Source organism: Pollicipes pollicipes, unplaced genomic scaffold (assembly GCF_011947565.3).
Source record: "Pollicipes pollicipes isolate AB1234 unplaced genomic scaffold, Ppol_2.1 Scaffold_7261;HRSCAF=8764_pilon_pilon_pilon, whole genome shotgun sequence".
NCBI classification, from domain to species: domain Eukaryota; kingdom Metazoa; phylum Arthropoda; class Thecostraca; order Pollicipedomorpha; family Pollicipedidae; genus Pollicipes; species Pollicipes pollicipes.
Window position 1 is genome coordinate 52,422,802 of NW_023597054.1, and position 20,408 is coordinate 52,443,209.

General features: G+C 53.7%; 2 protein-coding genes across 3 annotated transcripts in view; one reads left to right on the forward strand and one right to left on the reverse strand.

Moving 5' to 3' along the window:
• LOC119111954 (uncharacterized) overlaps positions 1-12,788 on the forward strand; it is a 32,117-nt gene extending 19,329 nt beyond the window's left edge. The window contains exons 3-8 of one of the 2 annotated variants that reach the window (XM_037235849.1): positions 4,043-4,192; positions 7,679-7,900; positions 9,672-9,876; positions 10,212-10,555; positions 10,936-11,159; positions 12,541-12,787. In XM_037235849.1, coding sequence (XP_037091744.1) covers positions 4,043-4,192; positions 7,679-7,900; positions 9,672-9,876; positions 10,212-10,555; positions 10,936-11,159; positions 12,541-12,727 — 1,332 coding nt within the window. In that variant the 3' untranslated portion in view covers positions 12,728-12,787. Of the gene's footprint in view, positions 1-4,042; positions 4,193-7,678; positions 7,901-9,671; positions 9,877-10,211; positions 10,556-10,935; positions 11,160-12,540 lie in introns of both variants that reach the window. The other variant, XM_037235850.1, reaches the window with a different exon arrangement.
• Positions 12,789-15,285: 2,497 nt separating this feature from the next.
• Positions 15,286-18,823, reverse strand: LOC119111599 (WD repeat-containing protein 18). The gene is made up of 2 exons (XM_037235407.1): positions 18,756-18,823; positions 15,286-16,518 (listed from the first exon to the last, which is right to left on the reverse strand). Exon 2 carries the CDS (start codon positions 16,489-16,491, stop codon positions 15,286-15,288), a length of 1,206 nt encoding a protein of 401 aa, XP_037091302.1. The 5' UTR covers positions 16,492-16,518; positions 18,756-18,823.
• Between the last annotated feature and the right edge of the window lie 1,585 nt (positions 18,824-20,408).

A 20,408-nucleotide genomic window follows, 5' to 3' on the forward strand; every position in this document is an offset into this window, starting at 1 on the left:
GGTGGTTGAACCGGTTCGATGTGGAGCGTCGGCCACCTTTAGGCCGTTGAGAAAAGCCCGGCGCCAGTTAACCGCGTTCGAACGCTAGCCGTGGGCCTGGTGTTCGGGGCTGGATCACGTGCATCATTGGCCGTGTCTCAGCGGTGACGGTGGCCGACAGCGGCGTGATATCAGTTGGTCTCGGGTCGGTGTCGCGCCGAGCGGCGGGGGCTCTTCATGCTCGCGTCTCCGGCTGGGCTGGACCGGCGCCGGCTGGCGCCGTCTCCTTGGCTCGGACGGCGTGCGTTGGTGTCCGTCCGACGGGGCGCGTCCCGCCAGGTGGGCCGGGGGTGGCGGCCTCCCGGCCGACCGGAGGGTGGCGGTGTCTCGGCTCCGCAGCGGCGTCTGCGGTCCGCCCGCCGCCGCCTGGCGCGCGTGGCGTGACACAGTGCGCGGCCAGCGGCGCGGCGCTCCTCACAATCAGACCCAACTGCTGTCTGATCACATGGTTCCGCAGTTTGAGTGTAGGATTGGTGAGATAATTTTTCGGAGTGCCACTCTTATTTTTCGGGTGCATTCCTGTATTCATGGCTGGATGGAACTGAATAGAATGGAGCATAATGAATGTATTGAGCACAGATAGCGGGTGATATCTTTGTCGGCGTAGTGTACCTTTGTACCTGTGCCGGAACCTGTACCTGTGCAGAGCACTAGTGTAATGATACAATTTCGGCTATGTCGGTGAATATTTTATTTGAAGTGCACATTTGTGTTGCTAAACTGAGTAGATGGGCATCTTGACAAGCGTTGCGAATGGGATTGCTCCGTCGCGGTTCAGACCGGCGGTAATGCTAAACTGGCCGTACTTGACGCCACTGTAAGGAATAGCTGCGTCAGCCGCAGCCGTGTTTAATACAGCGGACGGGTAGCAGGTTAATATCGTTTGGTCGCAGTAAGTAGTGCGAATGTTATCGTGTGTTCCTTGTTGCAGAACGGAAGTTTTATTGGATGGAAATCAATGCGCTTGTGCTTATTTTGCCAGACGACTGCGTGAGCGACTTGAAACGAGCTGGGATATCAGGTGAATTTTCGATTCCGTACCTTGCCATCCCGCGGCGTTTCCCCACGCTGGTGGAAATGGGGCCAGTGAAAGCCAGCAGTTCGGGTGTGTCCGTGTCTGGACTTTACAGTCAAGTTTGCGGTAGCGAATGCAGCGAGGTTCCAAGGGTACCGTTCGTATGGGGTATGTGTGCGAACATGCGCTCTGCACGCAATTGGTTTGCTGCTGAAAATGGTGCGTCTACGTGAGTGGGCACATGCTGGATCGCCTGCAGAGGGAAGTCGTAGAATGACGATGCTGCTGTGATGGCATACTGGAACCGTTGGTTCTCCGCCACTTCCAATCTCTCGCATCGCACGCTGGAAGTGTTGGTGTTCTACGAATTCCAGGAACTCGCTAGCGCAAGTTACGCTCAGTTTGTGTACACATGTTGGACTTTATCGGTACTGTACCGTTTATGACATTGTCTTCCCGGAAATCCCTCGAATAAAAGTTATTCTCATGTGACACGTACCGCCAATTGGAAGCATGGCGAAACTTGGGTACTGTCTTGAGGCCTTGGTCCTAGTCAGGCTGTTCTCTTCTATGTGTGGTGAAGTTTGTTTTTGCACTCCGTAATCCCTGGCGTCGGCACGCCTTCAAATCCCTACTCTCACTGATGTTTCTTTGTTGAATCAACCCGAGTTTTGGTCCGTTTGGGAGCACGTTATGCTGGCAAAGTGACGCCAAGTAGTCGGTAGGTCATATTTTTTTAGTGTTGTGCAGTGGTGTGTTACAGGAACCCGAGTATCTGTCCATGGAGATCGGTGGCACAGCCGGAACGTTAGTCACCACCACCAACGCCCGCCGCCAACCTGCTACACACGACGTCGCTGCCATTTGAAAGGGTCCGAAAACGGTCATCGTATTTTTGCGGCTCCAATTTACGTTTTGCAATCAGCAGTGGACAGGGGCTGGACATGTTTTCCCGTGTTTACGTGGCAACAGGCCACGCGAGACATCATAACTGTAATCGACCACGATGTTAGCTGGCTCCGTCCTGTTCTCGTACAGCTGTGCTCACCGATCCTTCAGCCAGTGAACTCGGGAAACATGCGCGAACCGTCCCATTTGCACCGCAACGAGACCGATAGGCCATTGCGAATACTTCTGACTTGACGCGTTCGGTGGCTTTCGTCATTGTTCGACAGCTGGAAAACAGTCGTGTGGGAGGAACGGTTGGCGGGGATTCTGCGTTGCGGGTATGCCGAGCGAGAATGTGTGACGTTTGTATTTGCACTTGTATTAGTTTATCCATATATGTGTTCGGGCAACTGGGTTGGTCGTCTTCTCCAAGATTTTGTCTGAACCGTTTTGATTGGACGAATTTCTGGGATCAGCGCCCACGCTAAGCAGGAATTCTTGCGTGAGCCCTGACCCCAGCATCCGATCGTGAAATTCCGGTTCAACGGTAGAATTTTGCGTCGGAAAGCTTAACGTGCCGTAATACTCGGCACGGTCCTCCCGTCCTCTGACGTCACTCGACCTTTAATGCGGTCACTGCCATCGATCGTAGGCAATCGCTGATGGAGGCGAATAGAGAGCGCCTATTGCGACTCGAACCCATCCCGCCACGGGCAGCAGCCTGCAACCGGTGGGTGAATCCGAAGGCGAATTCGGAAAAAAATCTGAAAAGCGAAATCCAAATCCGAAAGGAATTCGGTGTTTTGGCCGAATGAGGTGTTGGGACGGACGAAATGCGTAACATAGCTTTGCTTTGATAAGTTAATTACCCAATCACAGCTGATGGAGAAGAACAGCAAAGTCTTCGCGGTTTTACAGCGAGGGTTTCGGATCATTGCACCCTAATGTTCAGACATGAATGCTGCCCGACAGTGCTGGAACACCACTGGTGTGCCAGCTTATTTGTGTTGCTCCTCTGGTGTAGCACTGGCCTTCCGCGGAACTCCGACACACCACAGGTGCGGGGAGTTCCACAGAACCCATGCCAGGGTTCCGCAGAGTCCACGTTCAAACAGAACTTCGCAGAAACGTTGCAGTGCAGGGAGCAAGCGCTGACGGAACGTCGTCGTGCCGTCTGCTGAGTAGCCGGGCCACCAGTTCCTTGAACCATACGCAGTGTGAAGTGATTGCCCAATCTGGGACCCGGGAGCTGCTCTGGGTGTGAATGTTCCCGTTATATGATAATGATCCCGACATCGTCGCTTCTAAGCGATGAAAATCAGGCTGTTAAGATGGAAGCCTTGCTGTCCTAATTATTTTTATATTTTTCTGCCACATGATTTGATGTCTTGTGGCATTGCAAAATGATTCTCACCTCCGCCGCCGATATTTGGTGAGCCGCCGTCCGCGCTGATGCCACCCGGAGCGGGCCGCTGGCACGGAACTGTCTTAGTCATCCCGGTCATGCTCGCCCATTGGGCAACGCCAGCGGAAATTACAGACCTTTTCGTCCCTGCCCCGAGTCTGATTCGCAAAGAGCAAGGCATTTGTTGTTTAAGGATGATCCATGGCACGTGCTTCGTAGAGCGTCGGGAAAGGTTAATAGCGCATCGCTATGAGTTTTTCAGTAAGCTTGTCGTGTGAACTCGAATATGTGGGGCTTATCAGCCATGCTTTGGTATGTTTCTGAGTCTGCTGCCTGAATTATCTAGACTCTGAAACATACGTGAGCATGGCTGATAAGCTCGACATATTTGCGTTCACATAACAAGCTCACTGCCGCCTGAATTTTCGAGTCATGTAATGGCCATGTGGCGGTATGCTGATGGTGTGATGCGTTTTCCTCGCTGCTGCAGTGTTTGTGTGGTGTTTTTGCGCCGTGGCGCACGTGACCCCCGTGCCGGGCGATGCGCGGCGGCCGGGCAGCACGCCGTCGTCTGCCGCGCGGCGGCCGGCCAGCACGCCGTCGTCCGCCGGCTCAGGCGCCTCCCGCTCGTAACTCGGAGCTGAGCTGTGCAGTTGCACGGGCGTCGCCTCTGACCGATGTCCGACCCTTTGCAGCTGGTGCTATCCGCCTGCAGTTCGTACTTTGAGCACCTATTCACCATGCACCCGGACAAGGCGCCTCTGGTCATCCTCAAGGATATCAAATATGAGGACATCAAAGCCATCGTGGAGTTCATGTACCAGGGCGAGATCAATATATCGCAGGTGAGGGTCATTGACACGGCGCGCCGCCCGCTGCTCGGTCCGCCGCCATAGGCAGACCAGGGTCTGCCGGCTTCACACTGACGAGTGCACTCGTAAAATGTTGCAAGACGTTATGAAGCGCCGTAACGGGCGTCTACATTATCTAATATACGGTCGTTGTGCTTGGCCGATTTTCTTGATTATGCCGAGCCTGATGCAAATCGGGCGTCGCACTTGTTTGGCGGTGTGCAGTTTTGGCGCGGCGCCAGCGGGTTGCCGCCGCCGGCCCGGCTGCAGACAGAGGGCGGTCGCCGCGCCGCCGCGCCGCGCCGCCCGGCCAGACGGAATTTGCCGGAAAATTATCCGGCGGCGTCACACGGAGCGGGCGCGCCGGAGAGGAGCCACAGTGGCGCCGCCCCCGGCCGCGCCGCGCAACTTCGCACGGCCGGCGGCTGGCATGGCGGCGCCAATTGATTCACAATTTATAGCGAGCGTTCAGGGCTGCCGGCTTGTTGCTTGGTGCGGCTGTGGACATGTGCTACAAAATGGTAGACACCCTCAGCATCGCTGAGCCTGCGATGTAACTGTCCAAGGCGGTGGGGATCGTCCTGCGCGTGCTTTCTTTTGGCACACAAATTTGTGTGTTGCGATGTGCTGATTGGTTGCCCAAGTCAGTTAGGAACAGTTTTGGGTCTTTGGAGTGTACGCTCGAATGGGACGGTGTCTCATTTGAACTTAGCTGTAAACACTCAATATTGCGCAGTGTATTCAAGGCACCCGTCCCCGCGGCTTTCACAAGGTTCGCAAGGCTTACCCTGTGCCATTGCTCCGAACCATTTGTAATTTTATGATGTTCGCAGCAGGCAACTCTGTCCTTTCCTGAAATGACCTGCTGTGTCAGGCACTGCGTCGGCATGTTTCGTGCAGCCGCAGTTATCCCAGAGCACCCTCGGAGTTGTCTGGGACGCCTTTGTTCCAAGCAAATGTTTTCCCCGCGTGCGCACGCCTTTACAGGAGGCTGAAAATAAGAAGCTTGTCCTCATGCTTTCCATAAGAGAAGTAGATTAAATCTGGCAGGAAGTCGATCAGATGCCAGTAAGGGCTTTTTGCTTTTACTTTGTGCAAGCCTTTGGATTGGATGGGCTTCTGAAATCAGAGACCACGTTAAGCAGCGCTTGTTGTGTGGACCCTGACCCCACCATCCGGTTGGGAAATTCCAGAGAAGCGGCAGAATTTTGTGGCGAAAGTTTGCATGCCGTACTGCTCAGCGCGGCCCGTCATACCCTCTTGACGTCAGGTGACCTGTATCGCGACCGCTCCAACATCCGCGGGCCATTCCAGTCAGGAGCAAATGGCGAGCGCTGAAAACGACTCTGAGTATCGGGACGGGCAAGGTTTTGTCATTTTGGCTATTAAGCTGAAATGATACCAGCCGGGCATTATAAATGCTTCCGGGAAGGGGCTTTGAGACCTCCCACGAAGATCGAAGGTGGAAAAACTGTTTGCGCGGCGAAGGTTAAGGACAGCGGTTGCCGGCGACTCAGCAGCAACTAAGCTACACGTAACAAGTTATGGTGTCACCGCCCGGACAAAGACATTGTAATTCGATTATCGGAGGCGACGACCGAAGGCATATTTATTTAGTCGTGAGACCCCTGTTTCCTGTGAGCTATTTTGGGGACGGAGGCAGAGGCGCAGCCAGCTCTCTCAGCCCAATGTCAGATCGACTGACACGACGATCTGATGACAGTCTACCCGTGGTCGTGCCCCGAGCGACACGGCATCGCTCTGCGGTCCGCTGAGTTACTCTGGCTGGCATCCGACTGCTACAGTCTGCGTGCTAACCGCTGAGCAAGAGCAGCATCACCAGCCCTGGTCATTTCGTGATGATGTCGCGTAATGATGCTGGCCGGCACGTACGGTAGGCCTCTGTCAGAATGATGAGATAACACCAGGGTTTGTATGTGTGGCCATGGTAGTCTTGCTTTTTTGTTTATGAGCTGACCAGTTCTGTTCTGGCGGGCGATACTGGGGTCACTGTGCGCTGATAATCCTAAGACCTCTCGTCAACTGTCAAGGTCATGTGAGGCCTGGTGACTGGTCAACGGGTTCGCCAAGAACGGGTTTAAAAGGAAGGTACATGGGCAGGCTCTGTTCCGGATCAAGCTAAGTCAATTGACCTTGTTTGACTCGGCTGACTAGGAACTTGATGACCAACTCCAGACCGTACAAAAACGTAGAATTCTGTCTTCTATTTTTCTTTAGATCTACCCGGAACATGAACAGGTGTATGCCTTTGCGCTTGGTATCTCCGGAGCTCTCCTCGCCACGCACCAGCTGTGCCACAAACAGCATTGATTTTGCCAGCGAAATTTGTGTTCCCTTTCCGAAGTCAACCAAACGTTCACATTGAAGAGCCCAGTTTCATTTTCATTAAACTGTCGTGTTCATCGATGCGGTAGCTTGTTCTTACAGTCAGTTGTTAACGTGCCTGCAACAGGATCTTGATGCTTATGTGCATCTGGCGTGAGACAGCTCTGTTCGGTACGTCGAGGCGCTGAACAAAATCTGGCCTGCTGCTGGCAGGGAAATGAAGATGAAAAAAACGAGGGGTGATTACAGCGAGACTGCGCATCGCCCCACTGTGTTAAGGAGTCCAGAGAGCGGCTAAAACGCTTTCGAGGAAAGTTGTTTGGCCAGTTCTAAAAGGTGCAGGGATCATGACATTCTCCAGCTCTTAATCCGTAGCATTCTGACCTTGGGGATACTTATATCGAGCAGGACAAAAAAGCAGGGGCCATAACTGATTAAACAGGCAGTGGAGGGGTTATTTCCGCACAAACCTGCGAGGGTATGCCGAGAAACTGCACAGCGCATGCTCCTGCGTGATGCACCTAGAGGCGGTTTTGGCATGAATCGTGACGTTTTTCATGAATGCAGGTGCGCACGTCAAAGACGAATAGTGGCAATTGAGGCGACAGCCTTTCGGTCATCTGCCGGGGCTTACGTCATACTAAAACCACTGAACCCACGATATTAATTTCTAAAAAAGAGAAGTGATACTGAACGGTTAATGGTTATAATGCGCTGACAATATATAACGGTTATATATATATATATATATATATATATAACCGGTAACGGTTATAATGCGCTGAAATTTGTATGGATATGCTGGAAATAACGCAGTTATTATTTCTACAAAAACTGGGGCTCGGTTTTGGGCTGCGTGGATAGTTATTTGGTATGCACCGCTCTGTGTGTGGATTGCTTCCAGCCAGGATTCCCTGCCGGAAATGGCTGGCAATGAGGCCGTGTCCTGCCCCGCATGATGGCGGCTGAGGGCACGCGTGCACCCTCTGCGTAGTGCCGTCTGCGGTCGCACGTGTGTCAGATGTATGTGGTGACAGCTTGGAGCGGCGTGCCCGTTTGAAGTGACAGCTGTGACCCCGCGCGTCGGCTGTGTGAGATGGCGGCTCTGAGCGCGCGTGTCCGCCGCGTTCGCAGGAGCAGCTACCGTCACTGATCCGCACTGCCGAGACGCTGAAGGTGAAGGGTCTGGCGGAAGTGAGCACGGGCTCGGAGGGCCAACAGGCGCCGGCTGCCCAAGGCCCTCCCGTGGCACCGCCGCCGCCGCCTCCGCCGCCGCCAGTCTCCAACGTGCCCCCGTCCATCCCCATGACGATGGTGGCGCCGTCTATGGTGGAGTCGCCCGAACTACTGAAGCAGGTCTGTGATCGGCGGATGGGACGCGGTTTGATTACTCTCGGTTTTCAGGGACAAAAAGTCGCACGGGAAGAGTGGAACGAAAAACTAGAGGACAAAAAGTAAAAAAGGGGAAAGGATTTACCAGGCATGAATTAAAAATGAGAGAGGACCACGGAACAAAAAGTCAAGCAGGTCAAAAGTCAACAGTGATTAAATTTAAAAATAGGAAAAAGCTGAGAGGCCGAAAAACGTCTAAGAGTAGATAAAATCCTGTGGGGATTTGAGTCAGAATGTGTGGGGGACGACACAAAGCACATCGTCGGATCTGTGTGCATGTGATCGGACGGCCGTCTCCCTGTATCGTCGGCAGTGTGTGACGTCGGATCTGTGTGTGTGTGTGTGTGTGTGTGTGTGTGTGTGTGTGTGTGTGTGTGTGTGTGTGTGTGTGTGTGTGTGTGTGTGTGTGTGTGTGTGTGTGTGATCGGACGGCCGTCTCCCTGTATCGTCGGCAGTGTGTGACGTCGGATCTGTGTGTGTGTGTGTGATCGGACGGCCGTCTCCCTGTATCGTCGGCAGTGTGTGGCGGCTATTCAAACGTTGCCCGTCTTCCACTCAAGTGTTATGTACGTTTTAAACAAACAGTGCTGGTGCAGTGAACTTTGAGATGACTGCGCGTACTCTGAATGTTAGTTTGTGAGTCCAAATTGTTTTTTTTTTGCTGTTGCTCATGTGGTACCGAGAGATTGAGCCCACCAAAAAGAGTTTTTCGTTGGTGAGATAGGAAGATTTAATTCCCAATTGCAGTTTTCAATCTCAACTCATCCCGAAAGTCTGATCTTTTGACGCCTTTGCGCGTGTATTCGACTGTAACGATGGGGAATAAAACGCCGTCATGGTGGCAATATCGTTCGGTGATGCTGGCCTCGCATTGGGGGCATTGTGAAGCCAGAATCTTGAAAAGTATTGCCGCGCAATGAAAAAACGGGAAAAAGAAAGGCACTACTTGAATGAGAAGAATATACCTGCACCCCTGGTCATCTACTATGCGAAAGGAATATGTTACTAAACAACTTCTTAGCGGGTCCAATTTTTTGAAACTTAAATTTCGTTTCGTATTACGTAGGCGTCAGATGGTTTCTGCTATTCCCAGTTCTGTGAAACTCGTTCACGATCCCTCCATGTAGGAAGGATAGACCTAGAGTCGATAGGCTTTCGCCTTGGGTGGTATGTCAACTGCCTTTGTTCTGAATGCTTGCAGAGCGTCAGAGGGGTGCAAAGTAATTTGAATATGATGGCACTTCCATTGGGCATGTTTGGTAGAATCATTGCGCTCAGGTTATTACGCCGATTACATCGGGACTCTCATTGTAACGTCCTGTTTTCGGAAAGATGTGATGTTTCTAAGGATTCTGTGGCCAAAGGTTGCGTCAGTTTGCAGGCCCCTACACTGAAGCTCGTGCTTTGTTTTTGTAAGCATAGCGGTGTAAGGTAAGTCACGAAAGCCGTTCGCAGTCCACGAAAAGCCAAACAACCCATCAGTCGGCACTGATGCTGATCGCCCATAAAGTGTCTTTCCTCCCATGCGTTGAACCTCATCTTTGGCGACACCGGGGCGGGCCCGAATGGGCACTGATGCCCACTCGAACGTCAGTTCCTGGTCCCCAGTGGAGCGGCGCTGACGGCCGAGCGGTGGGGCGTCGTCATCCGGCGCGCTGGGCCCGCAGCCCGTGATGTCTGTGATGGGTGCGCCGATGGCTCTGTTTGACGGTGGGCGGGCCACCGTGTCCGGCAGGTGCGCCAGCGCGCCCTAGCCCCGCAGCCCATGATGTCCATGATGGGCGCTCCGATGGCTATGCAGAAGACTTGGGGCGGCCAGATGCTGGAGACGAGGCCCAGCGCCGACTTCAACCCGGTCATCTCGTGCGTGGCCGGCAATGCGGGCCTCGACGACAGCGGCAGCGGCAGCGGCAACAGCCGCGACGCCAAGGAGATGCCCGGTGAGGCGGTGAGGGTCGGCTGACCGGCCGGCCGGGTTGTGAACTTGTTGACGCGCGATACGCGCGGTTATATGGACTTGCACGCTTTGTGTGTTCTGTGTGGGCTTGATCCGTGCCGCTGTTGACGCGTACGGCCGCCCAGTGTCAGAGCCGAGGTCAGTCGGCGCAGCTGACCGGGGCCGGTGTGTGCGATGGCGAGCGCGGCACTGGGGCGGCGCCAGCGACGAACGGGTATGAGCCGCCCTGGAGGAGGCGGACGCGCCAGCCCCGATGCTTCGCCACTGGTCGCCACTGGCCTGCCGCCACCCCTCACGCCGCCCCACTCGTGTTCTCAGACGGCTTCGAGAACATTCCCAAGTTGGAGGAGTTCATGCTGACGTCGCCGACCAAGGACACGTTCTGGAAGCAGGACACCACCAAGTACGTTCTGCTGGCCATCCGCGACCGCAAGATCGACTTGAAGACGGGCGCCGAGCTGCTGGGCGTGTCGTATAACACCATATACGGCCGATACCGGGAGGCGCACGGTCTGCTGTCGGACGCGCCGATGGCGTCGCCGGCGCGCGCCGCGCTCGCCGCCAGCGCCGGCTCGGTCTCCGGCGAGCTGATGGGCACGCCTTGCACGCCCGGCAAGGGTGGACCGCGCGACTCCCGACTCGGCGGCCCCGCCCTCGACAAGGTCGGTGGCCGGCCCAAGCCGCCGCACGGTGTCTGGTGTTCGTGCTCACTGCCTGTCCGGTTGAAAACGCTGGAATGCGTGCCTTGAACTTCCATTCGATGCTTGCTTTTCCGTGTTTATCGCATGTCAACGTTGTTAGTCTTTGGTCCGAGTGTTCACTGTTGGGGTGCCACGGATGGATTCCGCCATCGCCACTAGCCGAACCAAGAGACTGGCGCCTTTTCAGTGGGCCATGCTCAGGGTGGAGCGTGCTGCTTATGTGCGTGCCGCATGTCCATTTGTCGTTGCGCGCGCCCGGCGCCCTCTGATGTGTCCCGTCAGACAGGTGTGTGCGTGGCGTGTTCACTCCTGCTGACCACACGCTGCGCCGTGTCGGGCAGGGTGCCGAGTTCGGCAACGTGATTCAGATGAACGACTACGTAAACAGCGGCGGCTCGCGGCCGTCCTTCTGGGAGCTGGACGCCACCAAGACGGTGATGGAGGCCATTCGCGACAAGTCCATCGAGATGAAACACGCGGCCGAGGTTCTGGGCGTCTCGTACGGCACCCTCTACGGCCGCTACCGCGAGAACTACGGTTATCTCAAGGCCAATTGGAAACAGAGGTAGGAAAAACAAAGTGGAAGAGGCAAAGGGGACAAACTGTGCAGCACCGACGTCTTACCCGTAGGCCCCCAGCTGTGTTTGAGCTGGGCGCTGCCGTGCCCCGCATATCTCCCCAAAAGTGTGCTGTCGAGGCTGTGAGTAGGGGGTGGGGGGAACAGAATGGTATCTCATCGTTATAGCCGTTTTTGTGCACGTGTCCGCCCCGCCTACGCTAAGATTTGTGAGGCTGTCCTGATTCCACGACTGTGCAACAAAATGCTCGAATGACATGTGGAATGGGATGTTTTCTTAGAATTGAGGACTTACTGTCGAAACAGCTTTAAAATTACCCTGAACGGAGTTTAACATTATACTGGATCCTCCAAGAGACATTTCCAGTATCATTACAAACATTCCCACTGTCATTGAGAATCATGTTAAAGAACAATAACCGAAACTTTCTGTTTTGAAATATGACTGATCGCAGCAGTCAGTTCACCGTTTAGTGAAGAAGAGGTAGCCGACCCATGGACCAAAAAGTACGATCACGCTGTTCAAAACTCGCGTATGAACAAGTTGCTCCTCGCTTGCCAGAGCTGAATAATTGTTCAGACCTGACCAGAGCGAATAAGTATCACATCTCACCGAAGGAATAAGCTGACGAGAACACTAAGGAGATTAGAAAACTGGGGGGGGGGGGGGGGGCGCACGTTTACGCAGTGCGCACACGCTGCTAATGGAGCATATGGCAGGCAAACAATAGGCAGCTGAACATAGTGCAATAAACACTGATCTAAGAAATATGAAAGCAAGCAAGAGCGAAAAACAACGCCGATCGGAACATGCTGGAGTCGCCGCACGTCCGTAGTTGTCCCAGGCTAAACACAGATGCGTCGTTTTGGGACATGATTTAACTGAAGTGTTTCAGGTAAGGTGCGGTTAGAAGTAGTTCGCTAGTCGTTGCTACAAGCACAGATGCCCTGTAGCGAGTTGCTTTCGAATCCTTTGCTAGGTACGAGACTTCGGGTCACCGAAGCCATTCGGTCTAACCGTTCGTCTTTTGGGCTGCCACAAGCACGGCGCCGTTTTTCGGTTGTAAGCCGGAATGATAAGTGGCTTTCAACCCTTCGCCCAGCGGAGTTAAAATAAAACATACTAGCATGCCCCGTGGAATGTATGTGGCGTATCTGAAGCAAGTTAGGAGGGTGGAGTTGACCAAAAGTATTCCGATCTTCTCATGCCCAGTTGCCAAGAAGCATGAGGAGCACCTTCCACATTCATTTGGATTTGGCACAGCAGAGCAGCAACAAGGACACGTGGCCAACGACACTCGCCCGCCAGTATTGCTACACGTAGGTTTGTGGGCATGCCTCCTGACACTCGTGGCGTCCGTGTCGGCAGCCGCCGTATCGGCGCAGGGCAGCCTTTGGGAGGAGCCGCAGACCGTGGAGCTGCTGCGCCGCGTCAACCTCGGCGAGGTCTCCATCAACGAGGCGGCCGAGAAGCTTGGCGTCGACTACTACGTCCTGCAGTACCAGCTCAACCTGATGGACATGCACGGCGCGATCAACGCGACTGCCGGCGATGAGGCGGCCGCTGCTGCCGCCGCTGCCGCCGCTGCCGCCGCTGCCGCCGCCGGCGCTGGCCAAGTGACCAAGCGCGCCGGCCCCGCCGACGACGAGCCGGCCGATAAGCGCGCCCGCGTCGAGAACGGCGGCGGCGGGGACACGGCGGCGCCGGCCGAGCCGGCGGCGACCGCGGGCCAGGCCGGCAATGCGCCGCCGCCGGCCGACGAGGAGACGGCTTCGGCCGCGCCGGCTAATGGCAGTGCCGAGCAGAAGGCCGAGTAGCGCGCGCCGGCCAGTCGCGCCGCCGCTCCCCTACAACATATTCCAGTTTGGTACACGTTTTTAAGATAGCTTGATATATTTTTATGTTGCTAACACCTTGGTGGCGCCGCGACAAGTAGAGGCAGCGGAGTTCGCCTTCTCCCGGGCTTCTTCGGTGTTTATTTGATAAGCGCGAGCGTTGACGGACTCGAGGTTCGCCCTGCAAGCGGCGCTGCATGACGTCCCCGACAGACGGTAGCTGTTTGTAAATACGCCTCTGTGATTGTTGCCCGGTTTTGTATATAGTTCTCTGCACGAGCTTCTGCACGTGCGTGCGCGGGCGCGTGTCGGCCCTCTGCGCGTCCCCGAGCGGTGGCCGCGTCCAGCGCTGTCCGGAGCGGGTCCGGTGCCGCCGCCGCCGCCGTTGGGCCTCTAGTGCCTTACTGTCAGTGTCTTCGGCCCGCGGAGACCGGCTGCCTGCGCCCCGTTGTACATAGCGCGCGGGCCGAGTGGCGCGCCCTGGGCTCGCCCGCCGGGCGGGGCCGAGCCGAGCGGCGTTTTTTGTACCCGCTTGAGACGTATGGCCGGCGGCCGCGGCGACCATCGCAGCGGAAGGCGCTCGCGCCAGCCCGTCCGCCGGCGGCCTGTCGGCTAATCATGCGTTACCACTGGCGTTTGTTTCCGCAGGACTTGATGTATCAGTGATTCTACTCTGTCAAACAGTATTAATGTCGATTGGTGCGGTCGTGTTCGTGGGGGCTAGTTTTTGCGTACGCTGTTCACCTGGCGCTCTTTGGTCTTAGGTAGATGTTTGGTATGATTTAGACAGCCTCGCGCACCATGCCGGCGTGTCCCGGTTAACTTGTTACATTTACACACACATATATACTCTTGATTGCTTTCAAACGAACCACCGGCCCTTTGTTTTTGTACTATATGTGTGAGAATGTGCGCTCGCAGAAGCAAGCGGAGATGAGCTGTGGCCCGGACGCCCGTCGGTAGCGTTCCCGTGTCACTTGCCTGTTCGGGGCCGTGGGTGTGACTGACTGAGAGGGAGAGAGAGAGAAGAGACAATGCGCAGAGACCCCGATCAAATCGTGTGCGAATCTGCGCGCCGCACCCGGCCACAGGCAACGTAAAGTTAAGTATGAAATACAGGACGTATCTACTCGCTGATGTGTGGCACGCCCAGCCCGGCCGAGTGACTGCGCGAGCGGCCGCGTGCCGATCGGGCCTTCGGGTCAGCCTGCCACGGAGAAGTCTTCAGAGGCGCTGCTGACGCGGCCCCAGCTGAGACTGGGGCAAAGCTGGGACATTGTCGAAGGTCACGCCTTTTCGCGGCTGACATCTCTGCTGCCCGGATAGCAGTTGTATGCGGTATTAGATTAATTAATACATTACAGATTAATACATGAGTGAATGCACCATGTATTACATACTGGCTATAAGTCACTAACAACCTGTGTCTGTCCGACCTCAAGGTGCACTAGCGACCGACCGAAAATCGAACAATGTCACCTTTTATAAACTGTCGCCATGGAGACTGCGGCCCGAACCGAGACAGAGTGGGCCACACAAGCTACACAGACGTTTCTAGCTTTGCTTAGTTTAACCGATGTCTGCCCAGAATGTTGGGATATATTGCAATAATTTGGTCACAGTTGTCAAGACGTGTGGCATTGCAAATTTGCCTTAAAAATACCAAGCCTGACCGCTCATAAACATCCGTTTTTCAAGCCGTGCTGGTTGTGAATTAGTGCGCAAATTATAAACTTGGGTCCACCGCATCATAGATGTTCGTGACGCGCGGGCTTTCCAACGCATTGATGGTACCCGCTGACATCAGTTGGGGAATATGTCTGATCTCATGACCTTGTTTTCTAGACGCCATCCACGTGACGCCTGAACTCTAACACCTGTAATCGCCTCGCTCCTCCTACGCCGCACATCTTACTGGCATACCTCAGTTTTCTGGTCCAAAATATATCTGTGTTCATTGCATAAAATTCACTTCAAGACGTCGTGTTCTGATGCAGCAAAGACGCACTTTTCATTCCCGGGGTTGAGTAGCAAGCACAGGCTCCGGATTGTACAAGCCAACTCCTGTACACAAATCAGGCTCGTGTCCCGGTGGGCAAGTCAAGAGCACATTAGACCTCGACACCAAACATCAGACCCAATACGTTGTCGCATAACGGATTCCCAAAACGTGCACACAGATTTCCATTGGCACACGCAACATTTGAGTGAATCAGAGTACCGAAGAAAATGAGCAATTGCATTAACAACAGTGACGGCTTAGCGAGACATTGGTACGCTACTCACGTTCATTCATGACCTTGTTCACCATGAATTCGTACATACTGGAGTTAACGTCCTCGCAGGCGGCGATCTGGCGACGCAACTGCTCGATGGTGTCCGCCTGGTCATCAGCCGGCTCCTCCAGCGGCCGCTCGGCGATCACCAGGTCCAGCTCGAGCGGCGCCGCCGGGTCGGCGCGCTGCCGCTGCAGCGGCGCCACGTGCAGGGGCGGCGGCGCCGGCGGCGCGCCGTCACGCAGCGCCGCCGGCCACGCCGTCAGCACCACGTTGGTGACGGCGCCCCGGTGCGGCAGTGTGCGCACGCACTGGCGGCTCGGCACGTGCCAGAGCCGCACGGTCTGGTCGTCGGCTCCGGAGACGAGCGTGCGGCCGTCGTGCGTGACGGCCAGGCAGGTGACGCGGCCAGTGTGGCCGGTCAGCGCCGCCACCTGCTCCGTCGGCAGGTGCTGCTCCAGCGAGCGTGGCGGGTCGACCAGCGCGAACGACAGCACGGCGCCGGCGCCGGTGCCCACGAACACGCGGCTCTCGGCCGGATCAGCCGTCACCGCCGTCAGGCCTGCGTCAAACGACACGGACAGCAGCAGCTGCCCGCTGGCCAGCTGGTACACCTTGCACGTCTGGTCGCGCGAGCATGTGAAGACGCGGGCGCGTACACCACCGCCGCCCACGTGCAGTCCGGTGACGGGCAGCGAGTGGTCGGACCACACGTGCAGCGGCTCGCCGGACCGCGCCGCTTCGGCGTCCACGCAGGCAGCCAGTGGCCAGACGGCCACCAGCCCGTCAGCGGCGGCCGACACGAAGTGCGAGCCATCGTCGCTGAAGCGGAGGGCCGTCACCGCCTGGTAGTGGCGCGCCAGCACGGTCAGCAGCCGGCCGCTTGGCAGGTGGTGCACCAGCAGCCGCTCGGCCACGGCCAGCACGCACCAGGCGGCGCTGGGGTCGACGGCCAGCGCACCGACGGCGCCGGGCGTGCTCAGCCGCTGGTGGACGGCGTCGCGGCGCGCCATACGCCACAGCTGCACGCCGGCGCGGCCGCCGTCGGCCGACGCCAGAGAGTGGCCAGCCAGCACGACCAGCGTGCCAGCCGCGGCGCGGCCGCCGCGGAACACGGCCACCTGCGTGCCCGTGCTCGGGTCCCAGGCGGCCGTGTTCCAGGACGGCGACTCAGCGTCGCTGGTCAGCAGAAGCTCCAGTTGAGACATGACGTCCGTGCTGGTCAGCGTCACCGGCTGATGCCGCACAGCAGCAGTTGGAAAAACACATTGGGGTGCATGTTAACACCCATATGTCAGGCATCCCCACATGAGCTCACAGCCTGCTCCCTTGGCTGGCCTAAACTCCTCACCAAAGAATACTGACTGATGTCACACTGAGCCCTGTAATGGCGCAAGCACCCTGACTAGAAAAAATATACATCATGACAATCACAGGCCTCCTGCCAACTTCCAGCATTCATGTACTTATGGCAGTGTGGGCATGCCATTTGATTGACATGTATCCCATGCCAATCTGCATACAGTCCTTTGTTGTCCAAATTTGTTAGCAAATAGTTTTTCCTTATGAAGCTGGCTGTTAACCAGCATATGGCATCCCACACCTTAGAACTAAAAACAAGAAACAACATGCACAATCATTCCTTGTGATACATAAAAGAAGTGTGCACTTCATCTGTAAAAGCCACAACAGTCTTTAACACCCAACCTGCAGTGTGCAACCTGCAATATTTAGCTTTCATCCCTATACTTCAGCTCACAGGCCACTGGACACCTGACCACTAAAGTGGTGGACTATATGAATCTGAGGCTCAGGGTCCATGCTTGATTATTTGGGCCTTCAGAGTTGGCCAACTGAGAACTGGCCATAAAAGGGTCAAGCTGGCATGAGCTGACCTTGTCATGCCAATGTCTTATGCAATTTAAGGGATGTTGGCCAAAAATTATTCATCCAAAACACCCATGAAAATAAGTAACTTACTATTTTTGAAAAATAAAACAATATATAAATTTGAATGTAGCCCATTCTTGTGGGTCATGGATGCCCTGGGCTAGATAAAAAATGATTGTGATTAAGACAAGGCAAGGTCTTAGTCACCTTGGTGGTGGTGGTAGTCACCTTAGTCACATGGGTAAAGGGATGGTGCATTGATTGGGATTCCTAGGGTAAGGATGGTGCATTGATTGATATTTCTGTCTGCCTGTCAGAATAAAACTCAATGATTGTGATTCCCAGGGTAAGGACGGTGCATTGATTGAGATTCCTGTCTGCCTGCCAGAATAAAACTATTTTTGTTAGACAACCATGCCAGAGCAGACTCCAACAAAAGTAAGAGAATACAAAGAGGTCTATCTACCCTTCAAAACAAAATATACCTGATTCCATACAACCACAATTCAATCAGTGTTGCATTATAACCAGCCATCAGGTAACCTGAATCTCAAGAGAATGCTGTTAGGTTAAATCAGCCTTGATCTCAGTCAAAGACAGCATAAGGCTCAGCTCCTAGAAAATGTACAACCCAGAGGTTAGGCCATTCTCATTTTGCTGACTGATACCATTCTTATTGCATTTACCCTGAGAAGAGATATACAGTCTAGTCATATTCATATGCTGCAAATGCACCAAAACACTCATTGGTTACTGGTCAAGTTGTGCACTTTCACAAATGCCACTCTCACAATGATTATGCAATATTTTTGGGAAAACAGTTGTGTGGTGAGCAGGACAGTATAACATTGTGAACATATCATAAATCATTCTCAAAGTAACTTAATCTTAAAGGCATGAAGTTTAATAATATCCAATGACAGCACTAGTTCTTGATGGAAATTGCCCACCCATGATTAAAAAACCATTCTGGTTATAACAACAATTGAAAAGTACAAGAGGTTTCCAAGCTTATACTTCCTGTCCCACAAATGCTTATGCAGAAATATTACAACTTATCAGCACTAGAAAAAAACTTGGTAAAACCCAAGCAAACACAATGTGTACCAAAGAACTTGAATTGCTTGTAAAACTTCAAACACCCCAGAGGCACTCTTCAATGCAACTGTTTTTACTATTCCATCTTTGTGCACTGCACAGATTAAACCACCAAATAATGGGCTTTTGCAGCATCTTTCTGCCATCCAAAGGTAACACCACAGGTTTATTTTTGGTCACCTTACATTTTTGATGTTATTTGATTAATCTTCCAAAACTGCATTTGGTTATCTAGGCCGAAAGTTGTAATTTTCACAAGCTTTTAGCAAAAGAAGAGGGCTAAAAGCTCGTGAATATTTCAACTAATGGTTTAAATGGATAAATTTAGCTCGAGAAGAAAAGCAAGTGATATCGAACACTAAAATGGCCAACAATGAACACATGGGGTTTTGGCTTTGAACGGCAGCTTTGGCAACACCGCACGCACGCCATTCAATAAAGCAGTCCTTGTGCAGTCCCTCTTAATTGCAGCGTCTATACGCACCAGCTTTAGCTACCGTACGTGAGGCCGGCTTCTACCACCCTGCCATTCAGTAAAGCAAAGTCCTTGTGCAGTCCCTCTTAACTGCAGCGTCTATACGTACCAGCTTTAGCTACCGTACGTGGGGCCGGCTCCTACCACCCCGCGTGAAGCCGGCATTGCCCACACATTTCTGCTGTGTGCTACACCATGCGGCAAGTTGACTACACGAGAAGCCAATTTTGCAAACAGTGCGCAGCTTTCCCTCATTTTGGTGTTACTAACTTACTGCTAGCTCGGAGGTCAACTCAGAGTGCTTTGAGCCGGATGCTTGGGTGATGAACGAGGCTTCCCAATTTCGTTACTCACAATACTGCACCCAAAGGGTCAGTTCCGGATCCAGGATTTTTCAGGAGGGAATATGCAGCATAGGGGGCACTGGTCTTTATGCTCTGTCCAAACGATTCCTCGGATTTTGGTCAAAATTTTGAGATTATTCTGTGCCTTATTTGTTATGAGTGTGAAGTGAAAATTTGCTAAATAGGTTCGCCCTCTGCCGGGCGGACTATTTTGTAGTGCTTTGGGGACGTGTATGCTAATTAATGGTAAATTCCACCCATTTCAACCCTGATTCTAGCTATTTTACATGTTTTTGTGCCAACGGCGCCTCGCTTTGGGCTACAGGATCTGATATCGTGCTAGTTTTGTGTTACGCGGATTTTTCCACCTTTCATCAGTTAAGATTTTCGACAAGAGTCTTGATTTCTGTCTTCTTTTACTCTTACGTGGCATCCCCTCTACCGGCCAACATTATGTTATGCGGGTTTCCCATGCATCGTAGTTTCCTTCGGCTTGATTTTACCGTTCGTGTAACTCGGAGCAAAACGCTCGTATTTTGTTCGCAATATGGTCGTGCTTAACCGGCGGATTTCTCAGCGACACCAAACGGCAATTACGAGATTCCCAGAGCTCAACTTGCTTAAAACCATGAAGCGCCGCAGCTGATTCAATGATTTAGATGAAGTTATTATGTGGTTTTTGAAGTTACATATTTGCACATTGGAAAAAGCAGCGTGCGGCCCACGGTGGATGGATGCGCCACGCACCACATCTGAATCTTGCCTATTCAATTCCGTTCCCGGGATTGCAACACATATGCCCGTCGCAAGAATTTCCTGCTTGCACATTGAAAAACAGAAAATTGAGTAAATCTTGCAAGCTACATAGCACATCTATGAAGAACATAAAGCACTTATGGTCGAAAGTGAGGGGTTGTCGACATTGTGAGGCTTTTTTCACTGATGAGCGGTGGACATGAGCTGATGAACGGCGGCCTGCCGACTGCTGATCGGTGGCCTGACCAACTGCTGATCGGTGGCCTGCCGACTGCTGATCGGCGGCCTGTCGACTGCTAAGCGGTGTCTGTCGGCTGACGGCGAAGCTCTGTAAAGATCAGGAAAAGCGGTAGAACGGGGGTAAAACCACATCACTGTCATGCAACAGGTCTATAGTTGGTTTTTATTTGCCCTAGTAACTTCTTGCCGCAGTCATGTTGTTCCCGGACAAGTTTCTTCCTTGTTCTTCTGTTTTTCGTGGCCTCACGTGTATCTTCCCGTTATTGTGAATCTAACATGGGTGAAAAACGTATCCAGCGACGTGTTTTATCTCACAAGCGCT